This window comes from Tubulanus polymorphus, unplaced genomic scaffold, assembly GCF_964204645.1.
Source record: "Tubulanus polymorphus unplaced genomic scaffold, tnTubPoly1.2 scaffold_56, whole genome shotgun sequence".
Classification (NCBI taxonomy): Eukaryota; Metazoa; Nemertea; class Palaeonemertea; order Tubulaniformes; family Tubulanidae; genus Tubulanus; species Tubulanus polymorphus.
In genome coordinates, this window is record NW_027437462.1 from 27,364 (window position 1) to 50,275 (window position 22,912).

Here is a 22,912-nt window from a genome sequence, read left to right on the forward strand (position 1 = left end):
ATACTTCAATTATTTGCTAAAATCTTTATTACGGTAATTGAAACAATGCTCACTTGGAATTAGGAACTAAAGCATTTATTATTAGAAAATAGTCTAAGATCCTGAGGGTCCTTATGAGCACCCCCTCCCCTTGTCACAATAATGTAACAAACGTTTTGACCCCCGAACCACGCGTTTTTCGAATAGCTTCATGTAGCATACGCACCAGCTACACTTCAATTCAAGCGCATCGATGGGTTCTGCTGTGCATCGGGATTTCTCCAACTTTATAGCGCGCCGGGAATTCATGGTTCATTCTGTATCTATACGACTTAATAAATCCTAAATTTGAACCGAATTACGCAAAATAAAATCTGCTGTTACAATTAAATATTGTGTCTCAGTAATATATTCATTATTCGTCAACGGTGTTGCTCACACCTGCTCGGAGCCCTCCCATTCACACCTGATTTCAGGGTGCCGCACCTGCCAGGAGTCCCCTTGTAAGGCCTCCACCTCACCTGCCAGAAGCCCATGTGAACCCTCCGTCTCGATGAATGGTCTATTTACTATATGTAAGTGGTTGTGCCTGCACACACGACACACACACACATGTAGTCGTGCAATATGCATGAATTTATAACGAGTCATATTGGAGCGATTATAGGTTATATATTAGTTATACTGATCCCTGGAATACATATTGGTACGTATAAACACCGCTAGATGTCACTATGTATGTTAATCGCGCTCAGATTTAAATACTCTTTGTTTATTTCAGGATCAATACTGTATTTTTGGACGCCATATAAACGCGATTTGGTAGATACCCTCACTTGCCGGTGCCCGTGTTTTGATACTATATTTAAAGGTAATGTTTTCTCATGAATCATTCGTTGGGGTCCTGGTGCTGCCACCTATAACTACTGATCTGTAAACTATCTATTTTCAGGTTCGTACGAGAATTTTCCCTCGAAATATAAACATATATACTTCAACGCCACCTGGAATACATGGAAGATTTGGTCGATAACATTTCTCGCAGGGGTCGTTCTTTACGAAGCGGTTAAACGATTAATTCATCTGTTCACCACTAGGAGGCTACGCTGGCAGTTTTTAATGTTATTCATAGTCGCGTTTTATTCGCACTATTTTTCGTGGTGGGTTTATTTTAATTATCTGAATGATGATTTCTATAAACAATGGTTCCATCAGTTATTTTTCACGGTCTCTGAATTCGTTTCAAGTTTCATCGTTTTTCAATTATGCGATTGTAATATTGAAATCACGTGGTATAAATTATTGATTATAATTACGATCAGTTTAACACATATCGTAATCAGCTGCGTTGATCAATTTATTCAACATATATTCTATTCTAAAGGTTGGCGTCATCAGATAATCCGTGACTTGGGTTTAATGATTCCCGATTTGTTACACTTATTCATTCCTTTATTTCATGTATTAAAATGTTTAAATCAATCAGGGATTAAACGACGTCAGTTAATTAAAGATTTAATAACAGCTTTAATTTTCATTGTTGTAATTGTACCATTGATCAGTTTTCTGTAAAAATAAATTCAGGTATTTTTGTATAATCTATTATTTCCTGTATCATTTTTCAGCCCCTGTCCCTATAATTCAACTCTAACCGTGGTATTTTTATTGTGGTCCAACATTCAACAAAAACAAACGATTTCTGAAAATATCACAGTAATTTTTTCTATTTCTAAATCAATTACAAAAGTTTTATTAACAATAATATAATTGGACGGATTAACAATAGATGGCACTAGTGTAGTAAGTAGTAAGGCACACGAGGTCTATATAAATGAGATTGATAATAGATGGCGCTTTAAGGATTAGATACTCTGATCTGGATCAGCGCCGTCTGGTGTTTTCACCGCTGGTTTATGAAATGGATCTCGAGCTATCATTATTTCATTCAGTTCCTGATAGGTGGAGCTACTGTTCACATGACATTTATTCTGCTTCTGAAAATTAAAATAAATTGTTATGAATGGGACGGAATGGAGCTGGAGTACGGAGGGAGGAGTAGAGCTGGAGTACGGAGGGAGGAGTAGAGCTGGAGTACGGAGGAAGGGTTAGAGCTGGAGTACGGAGGGAGGGTTAGAGCTGGAGTTCGGAGGGAGGGTTAGAGCTGGAGTACGGAGGGAGGAGTAGAGCTGGAGTACGGAGGGAGGGTTAGAGCTGGAGTACGGAGGGAGGGAGGGTTAGAGCTGGAGTTCGGAGGGAGGGTTAGAGCTGGAGTACGGAGGGAGGAGTAGAGCTGGAGTTCGGAGGGAGGGTAAGAGCTGGAGTACGGAGGGAGGGTAGAGCTGGAGGGAGGAGTAGAGCTGGAGTACGGAGGGAGGAGTAGAGCTGGAGTTCGGAGGGAGGGTAAGAGCTGGAGTACGGAGGGAGGGTAGAGCTGGAGGGAGGAGTAGAGCTGGAGTTCGGAGGGAGTAGAGCTGGAGTTTGGAGGGAGGGTAAGAGCTGGAGTACGAAGGGAGGAGTAGAGCTGGAGTACGGAGGGAGGGTTAGAGCTGGAGTTCGGAGGGAGGAGTAGAGCTGGAGTTCGGAGGGAGTAGAGCTGGAGTACGAAGGGAGGAGTAGAGCTGGAGTACGGAGGGAGGGTTAGAGCTGGAGTTCGGAGGGAGGAGTAGAGCTGGAGTTCGGAGGGAGTAGAGCTGGAGTTCGGAGGGAGGAGTAGAGCTGGAGTACGGAGGGAGGAGTAGAGCTGGAGTTCGGAGGGAGGAATAGAGCTGGAGTTCGGAGGGAGGGTTAGAGCTGGAGTTTGGAGGGAGGAGTAGAGCTGGAGTTCGGAGGGAGTAGAGCTGGAGTACGGAGGGAGGAGTAGAGCTGGAGTTCGGAGGGAGGAGTAGAGCTGGAGTTTGGAGGGAGTAGAGCTGGAGTACGGAGGGAGGAGTAGAGCTGGAGTTCGGAGGGAGGAGTAGAGCTGGAGTTTGGAGGGAGTAGAGCTGGAGTACGGAGGGAGGAGTAGAGCTGGAGTTTGGAGGGAGGAGTAGAGCTGGAGTTCGGAGGGAGTAGAGCTGGAGTTCGGAGGGAGGAGTAGAGCTGGAGTTCGGAGGGAGGGTAAGAGCTGGAGTACGGAGGGAGGAGTAGAGCTGGAGTTCGGAGGGAGTAGAGCTGGAGTTCGGAGGGAGGAGTAGAGCTGGAGTTCGGAGGGAGTAGAGCTGGAGTACGAAGGGAGGAGTAGAGCTGGAGTACGGAGGGAGGGTTAGAGCTGGAGTACGGAGGGAGGAGTAGAGCTGGAGTACGGAGGGAGGGTTAGAGCTGGAGTACGGAGGGAGTAGAGCTGGAGTTCGGATGGAGGAGTAGAGCTGGAGTTCGGAGGGAGGAGTAGAGCTGGAGTTCGGAGGGAGGAGTAGAGCTGGAGTACGGAGGGAGGAGTAGAGCTGGAGTTCGGAGGGAGGGTAAGAGCTGGAGTTCGGAGGGAGGAGTAGAGCTGGAGTACGGAGGGAGGGTTAGAGCTGGAGTACGGAGGGAGGAGTAGAGCTGGAGTTCGGATGGAGGAGTAGAGCTGGAGTTCGGAGGGAGGGTTAGAGCTGGAGTACGGAGGGAGGGTTAGAGCTGGAGTTCGGAGGGAGGGGAAGAGCTGGAGTTCGGATGGAGGAGTAGAGCTGGAGTACGGATGGAGGAGTAGAGCTGGAGTTCGGAGGGAGGAGTAGAGCTGGAGTACGGAGGGAGGGTAAGAGCTGGAGTACGGAGGGAGGGTAAGAGCTGGAGGTACTGTGATACTTACATGGAGAGAAAGTCTCATTAAACCAGTTCCTGATGTTTTCAGTAACAATGATATCTGATCCTGTATCGCCAATAGCAACGCTTTCATACCGGTTTCACCGATATTGTTACCTGACGAAGAGACAACAATCAATCAATAATTCAGAAATGGACCCAGATCGGTTGAGATGATTAATACTTACGGGATAGATTAAGACTGATGAGTACTCTGTTACCAGGTATTTGTAAATGTGACGTATTAACCACTGTTACCGGTTCCAACAATGGATTTATCGTCTCACTAACATCAATTTGCTACAAATAAATAATACATTGTTATACGGTTTCTATAGCAATCGTTTAGACGGGTTACTAAGATATAGTAGTCACCTCGATTTCAGCTACGACAGCGCCACCACCAGCTTTTTTATCTTTACCTCCCTTTTTATCTTTACCCTTAGTTTTAGAGTCAGCAGTTACTGAGGCTGTGAAAATAATGACCAACAATTATTATATTCATTTACAGTGAAACACAATAAAAATCATCATTAATATACAATTGACGAACTAACATAAAGATAACTGATGCAACAATAGAAATATAGATGTACAAACATAAGAAATATAACTGAAAAAAAAAAACACTTAAATAACAGAAGAAACAACAAGCAGGAACAATAGCAGCCTAGCAGGAACAATAGCAGCCTAGCAGGAAGAGTAGCAGCCTATGAGAGGAGAGGATTTATTGTAGTAAGCCTAATACACAGTGTAGGTAGCACTGGTGTTTATATAACCATCACCACATAACAAATATCGACACGACACAAAAACAGGACAGAGTATTACTGAGAGTATTACCGAGAGTATTACTGAGAGTATTACCTAGAGTGTATTACTGAGAGTATTACCAAGAGTATTACATCACTTACCTCCTGAACCCCGGCCACTACTGGACGATAAACCTGTTACCATGGAGATTATAATCATAACTTATCAAATCATATCACAAAATCCAAGCGATTGAAACCGATAATCCAGATCAGTTGCGTCAGGTTTAATCCGGATCATTTGCTACGGTTTTATTTAATAATCTGAATCAGTTGCTATGGGTTTAAGCTGATAATCCGCATCAGTTGCTACGGGTATAATCTGATATGATTGGTTGCTGCGGGTTTGAATCATGGGATGGAATATAGATGGCGCTACGTACCGAATTTAGTAACAGCCGCCAAAACAAACACTACAGATAAACATAGAAACATCAGTCATGAACCGAACAATTTTTAAACCCTGTTTTTAATCCGTACTGATACATTATAAAACCTCTCCTCTTTATATACAACAAATACACAACCAGTAACCAGACAACAACAGAGAACAGTGGTGCCACCTACCGGCAGAAGATGTAGACATTCTGCGAGATTGTATGGAAACTATAAACATAGATGCAAAAAGGGGGTGAAAGGGGGGAGGGGGTGACTGAGTATGTTTAGGGAGTGGGGTGTGTGTGTGTATGGAGTGGGGAGGAGGGGGTGAGTTAACACTGATTTATGAACGCAGTATAACTAACCTTTCTTCGAGACATTTTTTTCCTCTTTTTTCCCTTTCGTTTTCTCATCTTTTTTATCGTCCTTTTTTTTCGATGAAGATTTATCTCGTTTTTTCTCAGATTTATCTGTTCCGCTGCGTACGCTACCGGGACGATCTTTACTATCGCCACGACGACTAGCCGTTGCCTACAACAATCGACATTCATTCAATATTGATACCGTATAAACACGATGGGTGGCGCCACGCGGTGGCAGTGAGACGTACCGATTTCTGATGATCAACAATTAATGAAGAACCTTTTTCACCGATTAATTTTCTTCTTTCGACGATTTCTTCGTGAGTTAAAATAAATCGAGACAAAACTTGAGCGAATTTTTCGGCTCCGCGGTCACTGATTTCATTGTTAGACAGCGATAAACACAATAGAGTTCGATTTACTCTTAAACCCTTGAAAATAATTACATTCATTATTTATCATTTTATCGAACCCTTGCTCAAAATTCAACAATTACAGTTACTCACATCTGAAATATAGATGGCGCCTTCATCAGATATTCGATTATTGTTGAGGTTTAAAGAGATGATTTTATTGTTGCTATGGTTGATATGACCGAGTTGTTGACCAATTCCTCGAGCTCCTTTATCCGTTATACCATTGTGTCTTAGAGATAAATTCTGCAACCTAGCAACAATAACACATTTACTAAGGAATATTGCGGAGGGGTTGTCGAGTGGGGGGGGGGGTTTGGGTGGAGGTTCTACTTACGAACTGTCAGCTGCTATCAGCTCCCAATAATTCTCTTCTGTTACAGGATTACCTTCTAATACAAGACACCTGAAATACAACATGCATTATGTATATAAGCAGAGATAGAGAGTGGGTGTTGAGGGGTAGAGAGTGGGTGTTGAGGGGTAGAGAGTGGGTGTTGAGGGGTAGAGAGTGGGTGTCGAGGGGTAGACAGTGGGTGTCGAGGGGTAGAGAGTGGATGTCGAGGGGTAGAGAGTAGGTGTTGAGGGGTAGAGAGTGGGTGTTGAGGGGTAGAGAATGGGTGTCGAGGGGTAGAGAGTGGGTGTCGAGGGGTAGAGAGTGGGTGTTGAGGGGTAGAGAGTGGGTGTCGAGGGGAAGAGAGTGGGTGTCGAGGGGTAGAGAGTGGGTGTCGAGGGGTAGAGAGTGGATGTTGAGGGGTAGAGAGTAGGTGTCGAGGGGTAGAGAGTGGGTGTCGAGGGGTAGAGAGTGGGTGTCGAGGGGTAGAGAGTGGGTGTCGAGGGGTAGAGAGTGGATGTTGAGGGGTAGAGATTAGGTGTTGAGGGGTAGAGAGTGGGTGTCGAGGGGGTTCAACTGACCTGATATTAACACACTGTGGTAGGAACGCAGCTATAGTAGATACTGTAGATGCAGTGAAACCAGTTCTCCAAAAACTACAAACAAATAGAAATCAATGAGCGAGACAACAGAATGAGGGGAGTATGAGGGGAGAGGGGAGTATGAGGGGAAAGGGGAGTATGAGGGGAGAGGGGAGAGGGGAGTATGAGGGGGGAGTATGAATATAACTTACTGTAATGAATGCAGACGATCCATTGTAATAAAACATTGTTTTAAAACATTGATCATTGGTTCATCAACGAGCCAACCTACAACAATCGACGACATAGTTACAACAATCGACAACATAGTTACAACAATCGACAACATAGTTACAACAATCGACAACATAGTTACAACAATCGATAACATAGTTACAACAATCGACAACATTGTTAAAAACTACATAACATAGGGAAAAATTACCTCTAATGAAAACCTCAGTAACTGTGTCATGTTTATCATGATGATCCATCTCAACTTGGACACATGGTTTAAAATAATCAAATTTATCTTTAACTGTGTAGGTTTTCGGGGGTGGTTCTGGAGGTTCTGAAATAAATACAATAATACTAGAACTTGGTGCAGAAACTCACTCTATATTTGTACAAATAGATTTCATTTTCACTTTTATTCAATGATTAAACGATTTGCTAAATTCATGAGTTTTATTTGATACTCGTAAAGTTGCATTTGGAGCAAAAACTACAACACACTTTAATTGGATTTAGTCAGATTTATAGGTACTGCTACTATATAAATAGTGTGCTATAGATTTGTAAATCCTGGCCTCTGATTGGTCAGCTAGTGAGTGGTCTGTAAGAATTACTGTAATTGGCTAACCCTAACCCTAGGTCTCCATGGTGGCCAGAGATTTGCTAGGGTTGCTGTGATTGGCTAACCCTAACCCTAGGTCCTGGCCTCTGATTGCTCAACTGGTTGGTGACAGTAGTGGTCAGCTAGAGTTGCTGTGATTGGCTAGTAGCTGGTCACTGTTTGGTCAGTGGTGTGTATGAGCTCAGTGATCAGGTGTCACTATATACTGCCTGTTATAGTAAACAGGCCCCGATTCAGATATTTTGACAGTTCTAAGATCTTGCAATAAATTCTATGATTAAATTGAAGGATTTAAACCATGATAGTTATTACTTACCTCCATTCTCATCTAATTCTGGTTCCGGTTCCAATTCTTGAATTGTCTGTTTTTCTTTGCCTTTTTTTGAATCTTTAGAATCATGAGTTGGTATAATAGATGGCGTTGGTGGTCTCTTGGGACGAGGTCTAACCGGTGGTATTACTATCAGACTGTTCCGACGACACAATTCAGTGAAATCATTCATGAAATTTCCGTTACACACGTGAGGCTCTGAAATCAATATCACAAACTCAGTGAGCGAGACCAGCATGGGTGGCTCCAGGACATATAGATGGGTGGCTCCATATGACAAATCAATGGATGGGGAGGGCGAAATATTAACCTGTTATTTTATTGTCCTCTTCATCGGGATTTGAATTCTGAGCTGTTTGTCTCATAACACGTTCAAATTTCTTCCCCATTTTCACTCTTTTTACAAAACTGTAATTAAATAATAACATCACAATCAGACGCTGGGTTTGGGTTAAAACCAGCAGAGATTTTGGAGAGAGGTTGGTGATGAGGTGGTAATATAAAATGTATTGAATTGGAATTGATCGGATGAAAACATTATTCCTCATACCTAACGAGCGCGTAATAATCACTAATCCGGCTTGTTAATCCATTATAATCCGACCCATTAATCTATTCTAATCCGCGCTTAATTCTATTATGTATTTATAATCGTATCAGTAGCAAAAATCATTTGAGCAGAAATTCGAAGAAATAATAGTGAGTGCATCGCCTAATATTCATGCACGGCTACAAATAGATCATAATAAAGTACGTGTAAAATTCAAACTGTATCAAATAAATCGAGTTCCTAATTCAACTATAAATAAATATCGATTAAGACAATTTATCACGTATCTAATCAATCATAGACATACATTTTAATTAAAAACGTATCAATGCGCTTCTGTAATTCGGTCTCATCGTAACTAAGGCGACCATCTCTGATGTATCGAGTTCGAATCCCATATTTATTGAATAAACCACAGGCTCGGGTTTACTACTCACCTGGCGAATTGTTTTGGATTAGTAACAGATGATAATTTTTTCTGAGTTGATTCCGCCATTATAAACTCCTGCACAGACAGGTCTCTCCTCTGACTTCCTTCCAATAACTATAATAGAAGTTTTAACTCAACAACACGCGCTCTCTCTATTTGAAAGTTATATTTACACGATCAATAAAACTAAGAAATCACGAAATATTGACATTTTGAATATAATAAACTTTTATTTCGTATAGTTCTATATCATTACATACAAGTGTTTTAATAGTAAATCGACTCGACTCAATAATATCCCGAGAATATCAATATGTTTAGAGAATCTCGATATATAACAAGAATCTCAATATATCTCGAGATTCAGTATATATCAAGAATCTTAATATATCGAGAGACTCTCAGTATATATAGAAATAATAAAGAGAATCTCGATGCATTTTGAGAATGTCGTCAATATATCGCATGAATCTCAGTTTATATTGAGAATCTCGATATACGTTTCACTGCACTAAAAGTTTCAAACACTAAATAGAGGGTTAATATTCAACACTTAAGGAGTTAATTGAGAGATAATTCGTTTTTAACATCAAATTCTTTGATCAAAAGTTTGAAGTGTTCTGATTGGTTAATTATGAACACAAAACAACCCGAAATTATCTCGCAATAAATACCTCAAATAGATATATATTATATATACATATATTTACAGCGCCATCTAGGGGCATATTCAGGAACTTCATTCACACCCGATTAAAACTGGTCCCGCAGTGGTCCCCGAAACAGTAATCTATTATCTCCACGGATACCGGTAGTTACTGATCTAATTGTTAGACAATAATCGAAACCGTAAAAACAAAGAATTGTAAATTCGAAAATCAAATCTAAAACTAAAACCTAAACACCGACCCCTCCCCCCTCCCTTGATGCGTACGTAATATATGAATGACCCCCTAAACATGTTTCGTCATTTAAAACATTTATATAAACAAATATGAATTTAAAAATTCAGTGATCATCGTTAGAAACAACAGACAAACTATAGAATCTCCATAGCAACGAGCAACAATATTACTCTGTATCTATAGACTATATATATATATACAGTACAACATAGTAACAATTCAGGAGTTGAGGACACCAGTCCAACAATTTCAGGACACCAGTCTAATAAAGACGACTCCTAGTCATGTGGCGCCGTCTTTGATATATTACTCGAACCATAATTAAACTGTACAAACATTAAAATCGTCAATGATTGCTGGTATTATATTCCTGTTGTAACGCTACAACGGTTGTCAGGGTTTTCTAATCCGGGATTAGTAACTATGATAGTCGTCGTGGTCGTTAATCCGGCGGTAGTAGCTCATGTAGATGGAATCGATTTTTGATATGAGGACGAACGTCTTCTTTCTGAAAAAATTCATCTCATTTTATAAGAAGATATTTGATAATCACAAAATCTCGTTAATCTCGCATTAATTCTTACCATGGAAACTAAACTTTCTAAAAACGGTAACATTTTCATTAATTCACTATCGTTATTATCGGTGAACCAACTTTCAATCGGTATTCCATTCCATAACTACAAATAAACAACAAACAATCATTAATCATGAATCAGTTCAAAAACAAACGACAATCGCAGCTTACGATCGTTTTGTTGTTACCTGGTAACCGAATGCTTGCGGCGAATTATCAACAATGATCGTTTTTTCGAGATCTCGACCGAGAATTTTCAGATCCTTGATATAATTACCGTTAACACAAACGCAATGTTCACGAAACAGACGATGCCTAAAAAATATCAAATCATTATTATTATCGATATAGCGTTATTGGATATATCGTGAGGCATCTAGAAATATCTTACTTGATCCATTTTTTATCCGGATCTAAAAGATTCATCAATTTATCGGCGTAAACTTTCTTCGAAGCAGTAAATAGAATCACTTCGAATAATTGAGAAACTCGGTTGAGAAATTCTTTAAAAAATGGTCGCGTTCGAACAAACACCTATAAATAATCAATAGTCAATCAATAATCAATCAATAATTGAACGCTATGGTTTATTGATTACTGGTGTGTAAATAAATACCTGATACGTGACATCTTGAAATACAACAGGAAAAACAAAAGCAGCTTCATCCATTTTATTCAGACTACAGTGAACTAATGTCTCATCCTATAATAAAACATGATTATATAACAAACAGTCGCTCCACGTGATCCACGTAGCTCCACGTGGATAAAACAACACAATACATACCAAATCTAGAACTAGTGAGAATTCTGGAGTACTGCGAGTTTTCAGAGGTAAAGCTGGAGCTCGTGCCCTCATTTCATCTGTTAATGGTGGAAGATGCTTTATAAAATAATACCTGAAATTTAAAAGGACACAAATGAGGAGGTTGTTCAAGTAGGCAGTAGGTTCAAGTAGGTTGTAGGTTCAAGTAGGTTGTAGGTTCAAGTAGGTTGTAGGTTCAAGTAGGCAGTAGGTTTAAGTAGGCTGTAGGTATGAGTCAGGCTGTAGGTATGAGTCAGGCTGTAGGTTCAAGTAGGCTGTAGGTACGGCAGTAGGTACGGCTGTATGACATGCTGAAATACTTACGGATCAAACGTTTCAAACTCCGCATTTTCAACCGTTTCTTGCTGCGAATCGTCATCGTTGTCATAGTTACCAGTTGTATTGTTGTAAACGTCCTCAGTTTCTGGGCACGGTAACAACAATGGAACGGGTTGATCAATAGGTGGCGCCTCGTTCTCTTTACACGATGATTCACTACTCGAACCGGAATCATTCAACGATTCATCATCGTCATCGCTGAACTCTTTCGCTAATTCATCTTCATCTTCCTCGTCTCCTAGTAACACAACAATCGCAGTCAGTTCAATTCAATTTTCAAATGAGTTTCACCCCCTGGTGTTGAAAAAACTCACCATCTTTATCGAAGTATTGAAACACCGGTGAAAACAGCTGACCTAGAATAGTTCCCTTAGTGCGTACAGGTGTCGCCGGTGGTTTCGTCGTGGTCGTTCGTTGTTTACCTATGAGAGATGAAACTGCCGCTATCAATCTCCATTCGCTAATAGGTGGCGCTGATACCGCTACTGCTGTAAACATACACACATTCATTCACACTCATACACCATGCATTCACCACTAGGGGGAGCTGCTGTCAGGGGATTCACTTACCTGTACTACGAGATCTGGCTTTTTGTTTTTTAGGCTGCGGTGACGATGTTATGAGATCAGCGCCCTCTATCTGTCGTTTGTTCACCTATCAATAATATATAGATATATAATTACCACGGAAATGATTGATAATAGTTGACGTAATAGATTGTTGGAGGGGGGCGCGTTACGGACCTGTTTAACCCCAGTCGATGACCACGGAATTAAATTCTTGATTGTTGTAAATAAACCAGCAGCAGCAGCAGCGGCGGTTGTCGACGACGACGACTCCTGCAAAACAATCACACATTTTTATTACAACACCACAGAATGTGAGCGTATGACTGATCAGTCTGACTCAAGGGAGTCTGACCTGAAGGATCAGTCAGACTCAAGGGAGTCTGACCTGAAGGGTCAGTCAGACTCAAGGGAGTCTGACCTGAAGGATCAGTCAGACTCAAGGGAGTCTGACCTGAAGGATCAGTCAGACTCAAGGGAGTCTGACCTGAAGGGTCAGTCTGACTCAAGGGAGTCTGACCTGAACGATCAGTCAGACTCAAGGGAGTCTGACCTGAAGGGTCAGTCTGACTCAAGGGAGTCCGACCTGAAGGATCAGTCAGACTCAAGGGAGTCTGACCTGAAGGATCAATCAGACTCAAGGGAGTCCGACCTGAAGGATCAGTCAGACTCAAGAGAGTCTGACCTGAACGATCAGTCAGACTCAAGGGAGTCTGACCTGAAGGGTCAGTCTGACTCAAGGGAGTCTGACCTGAACGATCAGTCAGACTCAAGGGAGTCTGACCTGAACGATCAGTCAGACTCAAGGGAGTCCGACCTGAACGATCAGTCAGACTCAAGGGAGTCTGACCTGAACGATCAGTCAGACTCAAGAGAGTCTGACCTGAACGATCAGTCAGACTCAAGGGAGTCTGACCTGAAGGATCAATCAGACTCAAGGGAGTCCGACCTGAAGGATCAGTCAGACTCAAGAGAGTCTGACCTGAACGATCAGTCAGACTCAAGGGAGTCCGACCTGAACGATCAGTCAGACTCAAGGGAGTCTGACCTGAAGGGTCAATCAGACTCAAGGGAGTCTGACCTGAACGATCAGTCAGACTCAAGGGAGTCTGACCTGAACGATCAGTCAGACTCAAGAGAGTCTGACCTGAACGATCAGTCAGACTCAAGGGAGTCCGACCTGAACGATCAGTCAGACTCAAGGGAGTCTGACCTGAACGATCAGTCAGACTCAAGGGAGTCCGACCTGAAGGGTCAGTCAGACTCAAGAGAGTCCGACCTGAACGATCAGTCAGACTCAAGGGAGTCCGACCTGAAGGATCAGTCTGACTCAAGGGAGTCCGACCTGAAGGATCAGTCAGACTCAAGAGAGTCCGACCTGAACGATCAGTCAGACTCAAGGGAGTCCGACCTGAAGGATCAGTCTGACTCAAGGGAGTCCGACCTGAACGATCAGTCAGACTCAAGGGAGTCCGACCTGAAGGATCAGTCAGACTCAAGAGAGTCTGACCTGAACGATCAGTCAGACTCAAGGGAGTCTGACCTGAAGGGTCAGACAGACTCAAGGGAGTCTGACCTGAACGATCAGTCAGACTCAAGGGAGTCCGACCTGAACGATCAGTCAGACTCAAGGGAGTCCGACCTGAACGATCAGTCTGACTCAAGGGAGTCTGACCTGAACGATCAGTCAGACTCAAGGGAGTCTGACCTGAAGGGTCAGTCAGACTCAAGGGAGTCTGACCTGAAGGGTCAGTCAGACTCAAGGGACTACAAAAGGAATCTGAAATCGATATAAATTTAATCCTAACCTGTTTTTTATTCTCTAACAATAAAACAGCGTTCTGTTTTTTAACTTTCACTAAATTCGTCCTTTTAGTCGTTCTCAACGGTTTATCAGTGCTGTTACCATGACGACTGCGTAACTTCATTGTTGGTGTTGGTCGATCGCAGTACAGTACCACGTCCTGTCGCCTGGTATTGTATTGTTCTGAAATAAATCTCAAACCTGTTTATAACTTGTCATTGAACCTACAGTTTGATCTTATCAATACTTATCAAGTTCATCTTATCAGTGTCTAAACAAACAATAGAAGTTCAATTGAATATTGGCAGATTACCTAAATCTGAAGAAAGGTTAGGATGAAGAATGGTGGGGAGGGAGGGGAGGGGGGAGGGGGGTACTGATCTGGTTCTTACTTACATCAATAAAATTAAAGTAAAAACATTTCACCTGTAACAGACTATAATCTAGTGTAAGTTCCATTGATTGCGATTGGTTGTAATGATCTGTGCTTACTGCTGGGCTGATGTAACGACAGTCCTCATTGGCTTACTAACCCTAACCCTAGGTCCAGGCCTCTGATAGGTCACTGATTGTTAGTGTGTGTCACACACTGACAGTTGTAAACAGATGATTTAGGGACCCATTCATAAATTTGTGTAAATCCAGTTTGGTTTCAATTCATAAACATTACTTAAATAAATATAATCCAAATAAATTTATGAATTAAAATGTTTAAAACTTTTACTAATTGATTACTTTACCCTAATCCTGACTGTCCTTTAGTACAAACATTAGATAACCTGTATCATCACACACAGAGTTTATATAGAAGTCTTACCTTGTGAAACACATAAATATATCCAATAACTATTTGACAATAATCATTAGTGTAAATAGTGATTGAGATGTTGAGTAGAGCTGATTAGTCACTAACTGAACAGCAGCAGCTGGATACCAGTGTGAGTAGAGGGTGGATAGACTGAACCACCCAAACCATCCACCAAACTGTCAATAATTAGTGAGTGACACTAATTAACAGTTAGATGAGCATCATCTATATCTGAGTATTCACCCCCCCCCCCCCCAAAGAGCCGTATAGCCTGTTATAGGAATTATTATCAAACTTGATAGATCAATCAGAAATTGACTACCTATAATCTATTGAATCTCGTGGTTGGTTTCATTTTCTCATCCACCAATTTTAGGTTAGATTCATTCCATTACATAGCTCGACTCTGTGTATAGAGCAGCCCTAGGGCTGGAGAGCTTTAGGTTAGGGCAGCAGCAGCAGCAGCAGCAGCAGCAGCACCAGCAGCAGCACCAGCAGGGTTTGAAGAGGCAGAAAATCGATGAAACTATGGCTCGAATTCCAAGTCGTTTTTTCTACAGTTTAAACCGATTTATCGCTATCAAAACATTCGCGATCTTTTACTGCAGATACTAAACAGTAAACATTACTTACTGAAACTGTTAATTCGCGAGCATTTGAACGTAAAATCCCGGGTAATTTAAAACAGCAGCAGCAGCGTCGCTTCCTCCCTCTTCACGCCATTACTACGGCTATTATTCATCGCGCATGCGCTAATCCTCATAGCCGATCAATTAAATTAGTTAATTTTTAGACGAATTAAACAAAAAACAATCAAAGAACAAAAATATTGGGTGAAAAACGATTTATTTATGATCTAAAAGTGGACGGAAATAAGGCGCGATCGTCGGAGAATATAAATCAATCTATAAATATAACTTACAGAAAATACCGAGTAGTTTCGATCGATAACTGCAGATGGCAGCACCTACTGGCAAGTGCGTTTTAACTCTCATCATTGTAAACATAATAAAATAATCTTGTTCTTTTATACAATTGCACAAAATAATTATAATTTCAACAATTTTTACAAAATATATTATAAAACGTCATCCTAACAACAACAGTAACAACAAATAACCCTAAAAAAGTTGAGTTGAGCTACAATAATAAAACTGTATCAATTACAACAACTTTCAGGCAAAGATAGTGTGATATAAATAACCCTGCATTGACAATATAGGGAGTATTATGTGGGAAGGGATATAAGGGAGCGAGGGGAGTGAGGAGGGGGGAAAGAGGGAGTTAGGGGGGGCGGGCTGAGCATTGATCACTGATCAGAACTCGATTGTTCTCTCTTCTTGCGGCTGCGTCGAGCTCTCAGTTTTTCCTGAAGTCCCTGATCCATTCTTAACTTATTCATTTCTTGAGCTCGTTGGAAATCTTCCATTTGTTGTTCGTGTTGAGCTTGAAGAGCTGATATATCACCTGTTAATATCAATTATCATATTTCAGATCAAAATATCAAAATATCGAATGTAGTCACACAAGTTTTTGAATAAAGATTTTTACCGAATAAATCTTCTTGCGTCGGAGCAGGAGCTAATTCAGAAAGAGGCAGCGGAGATGGAGTCTGATCAATAGCGGCGCCACCTGCAGGAATATCTGCTGCAACAGGTGCAGAATCAGAAACATCTTCATCAACGGTTTCATCAGTTTTAGAAATATCTGGAGCTGCATCATCACCCTAAAATATACATAACAGATAGACAGTGTTAGTGACAGCTACTGTCACAGATAGACAGTGTTAGTGACAGCTACTGTCACAAATAGACAGTGTTAGTGACAGCTACTGTCACAAATATACAGTGTTAGTGACAGCTACTGTCACAGATAGACCGTGTAAGTGACAGCTACTGTCACAGATAGACCGTGTTAGTGACAGCTACTGTCACAGATAGACCGTGTTAGTGACAGCTACTGTCACAGATAGACCGTGTTAGTGACAGCTACTGTCACAGATAGACCGTGTTAGTGACAGCTACTGTCACAGATAGACCGTGTTAGCGACAGCTTTCACAGATAGACAGCTAAAAGTCACATACTGTCACCAATAGTGACAGTAACTAAACTTACCGATTGTAAATCACCAGCATGAGAAACGTCATCAGCAGTAAACAATAACATAACGTCATGTGACTGATCTTCAGATGATTTCAATACAGTAAATTCATCTGTAAATAAATAAAACAACTACAATTATAATCAGTGAGGCTGGACGGATAAATAGAGAGATAATCAGTGAGGCTGGACGGATAAATAGAGATAATCAGTGAGGCTGGATGGATAAATAGAGAGATAATCAGTGAGACTGGATGGATAAATAGAGAGATAATCAGTGAGGCTGGATGGATAAATAGAGAGATAATCACTGAGGCTGGACAGATAAATAGAGAGATAATCAGTGAGGCTGGATGGATAAATAGAGAGATAATCAGTGAGGCTGGACGGATAAATAGAGAGATAATCACTGAGACTGGACAGATAAATAGAGAGATAATCAGTGAGGCTGGATGGATAAATAGAGAGATAATCAGTGAGGCTTGGATGGATAAATAGAGAGATAATCAGTGAGGCTGGATGGATAAATAGAGAGATAATCACTGAGGCTGGACAGATAAATAGAGAGATAATCAGTGAGGCTGGATGGATAAATAGAGAGATAATCAGTGAGGCTGGATGGATAAATAGAGAGATAATCAGTGAGGCTTGGATGGATAAATAGAGAGATAATCAGTGAGGCTGGATGGATAAATAGAGAGATAATCAGTGAGGCTTGGATGGATAAATAGAGAGATAATCAGTGCTGCTGGATGGATAGATAGAGAGATAATCAGTGAGGCTGGATGGATAAATAGAGAGATAATCAGTGAGGCTGGACGGATAAATAGAGAGATAATCAGTGAGACTGGATGGATAAATAGAGAGATAATCAGTGAGGCTGGACAGATAAATAGAGAGATAATCAGTGCTGCTGGATGGATAAATAGAGAGATAATCACTGAGGCTGGACAGATAAATAGAGAGATAATCACTGAGGCTGGACAGATAAATAGAGAGATAATCAGTGAGGCTGGATGGATAAATAGAGAGATAATCAGTGAGGCTGGATGGATAAATAGAGAGATAATCAGTGAGGCTTGGATGGATAAATAGAGAGATAATCAGTGCTGCTGGATGGATAAATAGAGAGATAATCAGTGCTGCTGGATGGATAAATAGAGAGATAATCAGTGAGGCTGGATGGATAAATAGAGAGATAATCAGTGAGGCTGGATGGATAAATAGAGAGATAATCACTGTGACTGGATGGATAAATAGAGAGATAATCAGTGAGGCTGGATGGATAAATAGAGAGATAATCAGTGAGGCTGGATGGATAAATAGAGAGATAATCAGTGAGGCTTGGATGGATAAATAGAGAGATAATCAGTGAGGCTTGGATGGATAAATAGAGAGATAATCAGTGAGGCTTGGATGGATAAATAGAGAGATAATCAGTGAGGCTGGATGGATAAATAGAGAGATAATCAGTGAGGCTGGATGGATAAATAGAGAGATAATCAGTGAGGCTTGGATGGATAAATAGAGAGATAATCAGTGAGGCTTGGATGGATAAATAGAGAGATAATCAGTGAGGCTTGGATGGATAGATAGAGAGATAATCAGTGAGGCTGGATGGATAAATAGAGAGATAATCAGTGCTGCTGGATGGATAAATAGAGAGATAATCAGTGAGGCTGGATGGATAAATAGAGAGATAATCAGTGAGGCTTGGATGGATAGATAGAGAGATAATCAGTGAGGCTGGATGGATAAATAGAGAGATAATCAGTGCTGCTGGATGGATAAATAGAGAGATAATCAGTGAGGCTGGATGGATAAATAGAGAGATAATCAGTGCTGCTGGATGGATAAATAGAGAGATAATCAGTGAGGCTGGATGGATAAATAGAGAGATAATCAGTGAGGCTGGATGGATAAATAGAGAGATAATCAGTGAGGCTTGGATGGATAAATAGAGAGATAATCAGTGCTGCTGGATGGATAAATAGAGAGATAATCAGTGAGGCTGGACGGATAAATAGAGAGATAATCAGTGAGGCTTGGATGGATAAATAGAGAGATAATCAGTGCTGCTGGATGGATAAATAGAGAGATAATCAGTGAGGCTGGACGGATAAATAGAGAGATAATCAGTGAGGCTTGGATGGATAAATAGAGAGATAATCAGTGCTGCTGGATGGATAAATAGAGAGATAATCAGTGAGGCTGGATGGATAAATAGAGAGATAATCAGTGAGGCTGGATGGATAAATAGAGAGATAATCAGTGCTGCTGGATGGATAAATAGAGAGATAATCAGTGAGGCTTGGATGGATAGATAGAGAGATAATCAGTGAGGCTGGATGGATAAATAGAGAGATAATCAGTGCTGCTGGATGGATAAATAGAGAGATAATCAGTGAGGCTGGATGGATAAATAGAGAGATAATCAGTGAGGCTTGGATGGATAAATAGAGAGATAATCAGTGAGGCTGGATGGATAAATAGAGAGATAATCAGTGAGGCTTGGATGGATTAATAGAGAGATAATTCAGATATTTTTTTACCGTCTCCAAGATTTAAATCTACTGCTCCTTCTCCTTGAACTTCTTCGATTTTTGCTTTAATCAAACTCAATCTTTCATTTCTCAATTCTTTCTCTTTTGTTTTACAATTCAAAGTCGCGCTTTCGATGTCTTTATCGATCGTAGTTTGAATCACCTGAAACCAAACGACAACAATGTAAACCGTTTGATCGCTATAGCGATTGAGATTGAGCTCGACGTAAACTTACGTAATCGAACCATTGAACTAAAGCAGCACATCGTTTATATGTAACGATATAACATTGCCAGGCGTGTTTATGACGATCGATATTCTGTAAATCGATATAAATATTCTCCGTCGCTCGTTCTAAAGTTTTTATCTCATCCGGTTTACAATACGGGAACGGAATATTATTCAAATATCTCTGAGCCGCTGTTATATTCTGAGACGCAGCCATCAAATTATTACGAGTTTCCGTGGCAACTTGGTATCTCAATTGTTGATTTCTACAAATTGAAATGAACATACTATATGAGATCGTAACGAGGGGTGATCGTAACCACGACGACAGCTGGTTGTATTGTTACGTACGTTTGAGGAGTTTGAAGTACATCTGCCCAGCGTTTAGTGGCAAACGCCAATTGATTGACAGCGTGAGCCAATAAGACACGCCCATTCGTCCATTTATATTTCGCTATAGCGATTCTTTGCTTTTTGTCTAACAATAAATCTAATTCAGATTCGAGTTTATTTTCTAATTGACTTCCGTAATTTCCATCAAATATTCCAGCTGTAAAATAAAGGGTGAAACTGAGGAGACTGATTTTGAGAGGATGTGATCTGAAATTAGGAATTGCTTTACCTAAAAGTTCATCTTGTTCCTGATAGATTTTATACAAATTTTCAGCTTCTGATTTCAAACTTTCGACTTCTTTCACAAGTTTCTCATGTTGTTCTCGAACTCCGTGTAATTCTTTTTCCGCAATTTCTTGTTTATTCAACGCTTCCAAATATTCCTCCTATAAATTACAGTAACCCGTGACAACAGTAACCGATGACAACAGTAACGAGGGCGATGGAGAGAATATTTACCTGTTCTTTAGACATTTGAGTATCAAATGATTCTTGTGTGTGGAAATAAGCTCGGACTGAAGGGTTCTGTAACTTCTCTACATCAGATCTTTCCTTCTCCCTAAAACACATACATTTACTTATACTGAATCAGACACTGGCACGCGAGCGAACTGAATCAGACACTGGCACGCGAGCGAACTGAATCAGACACTGGCACGCGAGCGAACTGAATCAGACACTGGCACGCGAGCGAACTGAATCAGACACTGGCACGCGAGCGAACTGAATCAGACACTGGCACGCGAGCGAACTGAATCAGACACTGGCACGCGAGCGAACTGAATCAGACACTGGCACGCGAGCGAACTGAATCATACACTGACACGCGAGCGAACTGAATCAGACACTGGCACGCGAGCGAACTGAATCAGACACTGGCATGCGAGTGATTTACTTACGTTTGTGTTAAACATTGTTGATGATGCTGTTCTAACTGTTTTAATGTCTGTTCCACATCTTTTGCCGTATCTTGTTTCAGTTTCAAATTTCTAACGATATTTTGTGATTCGTACATCAATAATTTCTTCTCTAATTCGATATATCGTTTTAAAGTATCGATATTTAAATCCACAGGTTTATACTGCAACAGATAAGATATCAGTGATAATTCTAAGATACAATTTGAAAGGATTCTGAGTGGAATCATTCAGTAGTGGAATCAGTGGGAGTGGAATCATTCAGGAGTGGAATCAGTGGGAGTGGAATCATTCAGTAGTGGAATCAGTGGGAGTGGAATCATTCAGTAGTGGAATCAGTGGGAGTGGAATTATACCTGTATATCTGTCTTTTCTTCTTGTTTCTGTAAAATTTTAAGCAAACGCAAAAATCGGTTAAAATTCAGTTAAATTGCGTCGAGCAAAAAGCAACATAAAAATACAATTGGTGTTAGAACAGAGGAATCTGTGGCAAGTGAGGATGAGGAGTCTGTGGCAAGTGAGGACAACACTTTCTTATTTACTACATTCTATAATCACCGATGATCGATCTTGCTGCCATGGCGATGATTGTTGATTAACTGTTAGAGTATTGAACAAGTTTTCATTGTTGATGGTCGTCATGGAATCATGAATATCTTTATAATCTGAAGCGGTAGATGAAGGTCGAGGGGTGGAAGGTATATATGAAGGTTGGGGGGTGGCAGGTAGTTGGTCAATGGATTCTTCTTCAGTGTCTCGATGCTGATTGGTTGAATTGTCTTGTAACAATTGACAATCACCGGTTGTTTGTAATCTCCTATAGATGGCGATATCTTCATCAACAGTTGCCGTGGTGATCATGGCGTGGCTGACTATTGGTTTATGTTGCCGTAGTAACGCATTCCTCACAAACATTCGACATAGATTCAGATTTTCATCCCTGTTTCCATCGCTTTGATTCGTATCTCTACCACCAGTTGGAGTATGATATAGTGAACTGTGAGCGGATGTTATACTAATTCGAGGAATATCGCAGTGCTGCCCTCTATTAGCGACCCCGGTATCAACTAATCTATTAAGCGGGGACTGTAAAATTTTGGAAATAAAGATAAAAAGATTTAAATGCGTTAGAGACAGAATTTGAATGTTACAATATTTACCCGCACAGCTTCTGGATCTGCACCCCCAGTATCTGATTCATCATTGGCCACTAGAGGGGGCTGCTGAAATATCATACAAATATATTCACATACAAGAATTCAAGGGGTGTTGGGGGAAGTTTGGAGGGGGAGTTGGGGGTGTTTAGAGGGGGGAGGGTTAGGGTTAGGGTTATACGGAGTGCTTACCTTCTCAGGTGTAGTCGGTATATTATGTTGTTGTGATGTTGAATTATTCTGTTGTTGAGGAGGAACGTTCGCTATCGGACGATCAAACTGCTGCTGCTGCTGAGGAGGAGGAGGCACCTGTTGTTGATGATGAGGAGGAGGCACCTGCTGTTGATGAGGAGGCACCTGCTGTTGTTGCTGATGATAAAATTGCTGCTGCTGCTGCTGCTGGTGATGCTGATGTTGATAATGCTGTTGTTGTGGATATTGTTTATGTCCCACGTGTCCTTGAGCTCTAACAGATACTGGTGATCCTGCTGAAGTGCTTACACCACAACCCATGATGCTGACCCTGGCCTCTGTCCCCTGCAGTTGCTGGCTGGTGCTGTATGTAAAAGTGTTGTTGTAAACCTCTCTCTCTCTCTCTCTCTAAGATAGCAGAATTGAGATGAGACCGTGTAGGCGTAGGCCACTTTTAAATCCAGTTCAACCTCGGAATAAACTTAAGGCCACAATTAGAGTTTCTGGTGAATGGATAACAATCAAATTTAATACCTCGTTTTGAAGTTTAAGCCTCAAAAACTGATATCACAAGTCGCCATGTTATCAAAATATTTATATAAATGACGTAGTCATGGCAACCACGTCAATATCTAGGACGTATTTTGATAAATTTTATTGAAATTTTGTTTCCATCGATCGATTTCATTATAAGGTATCCCTTTTTCAAAAGGTAGAAAAAACATTTATTATGAATTAGTATGTGAAAATTTACCAATAAAGTTAATTTACGATTTATCTCTGGTGCTTAGGAT

General features: G+C 41.0%; 3 protein-coding genes across 3 annotated transcripts; 1 reads left to right on the forward strand and 2 right to left on the reverse strand.

Moving 5' to 3' along the window:
* The first annotated feature begins 492 nt into the window (after nt 1-492).
* LOC141914620 (uncharacterized) lies at nt 493-1,559 on the forward strand. Its single transcript, XM_074805870.1, has 3 exons — nt 493-685; nt 761-850; nt 932-1,559. Exons 1-3 carry the CDS (start codon nt 607-609, stop codon nt 1,549-1,551), a joined length of 789 nt encoding a protein of 262 aa, XP_074661971.1. The 5' UTR covers nt 493-606; the 3' UTR covers nt 1,552-1,559.
* A 137-nt stretch (nt 1,560-1,696) lies between these two features.
* On the reverse strand, nt 1,697-8,416 carry LOC141914609 (leucine-rich repeat-containing protein 71-like). Its single transcript, XM_074805853.1, has 16 exons — nt 8,356-8,416; nt 8,116-8,213; nt 7,791-8,003; nt 7,064-7,189; nt 6,831-6,906; nt 6,619-6,693; nt 6,041-6,109; nt 5,797-5,956; nt 5,539-5,721; nt 5,294-5,459; nt 4,934-4,963; nt 4,653-4,685; nt 4,114-4,208; nt 3,927-4,038; nt 3,746-3,855; nt 1,697-1,973 (listed from the first exon to the last, which is right to left on the reverse strand). Exons 2-16 carry the CDS (start codon nt 8,192-8,194, stop codon nt 1,842-1,844), a joined length of 1,659 nt encoding a protein of 552 aa, XP_074661954.1. The 5' UTR covers nt 8,195-8,213; nt 8,356-8,416; the 3' UTR covers nt 1,697-1,841.
* Nucleotides 8,417-9,017: 601 nt separating this feature from the next.
* Nucleotides 9,018-22,704, reverse strand: LOC141914624 (uncharacterized). Its single transcript, XM_074805874.1, has 25 exons — nt 22,653-22,704; nt 22,119-22,482; nt 21,933-21,995; nt 21,129-21,155; nt 20,755-20,936; nt 20,315-20,414; nt 20,085-20,241; nt 19,814-20,012; nt 19,470-19,728; nt 19,243-19,396; nt 16,706-16,803; nt 16,142-16,316; nt 15,904-16,057; nt 14,600-14,628; nt 13,787-13,965; nt 12,156-12,251; nt 11,982-12,066; nt 11,726-11,833; nt 11,397-11,649; nt 11,055-11,166; nt 10,884-10,970; nt 10,659-10,801; nt 10,456-10,582; nt 10,275-10,370; nt 9,018-10,198 (listed from the first exon to the last, which is right to left on the reverse strand). Exons 2-25 carry the CDS (start codon nt 22,437-22,439, stop codon nt 10,133-10,135), a joined length of 3,270 nt encoding a protein of 1,089 aa, XP_074661975.1. The 5' UTR covers nt 22,440-22,482; nt 22,653-22,704; the 3' UTR covers nt 9,018-10,132.
* Between the last annotated feature and the right edge of the window lie 208 nt (nt 22,705-22,912).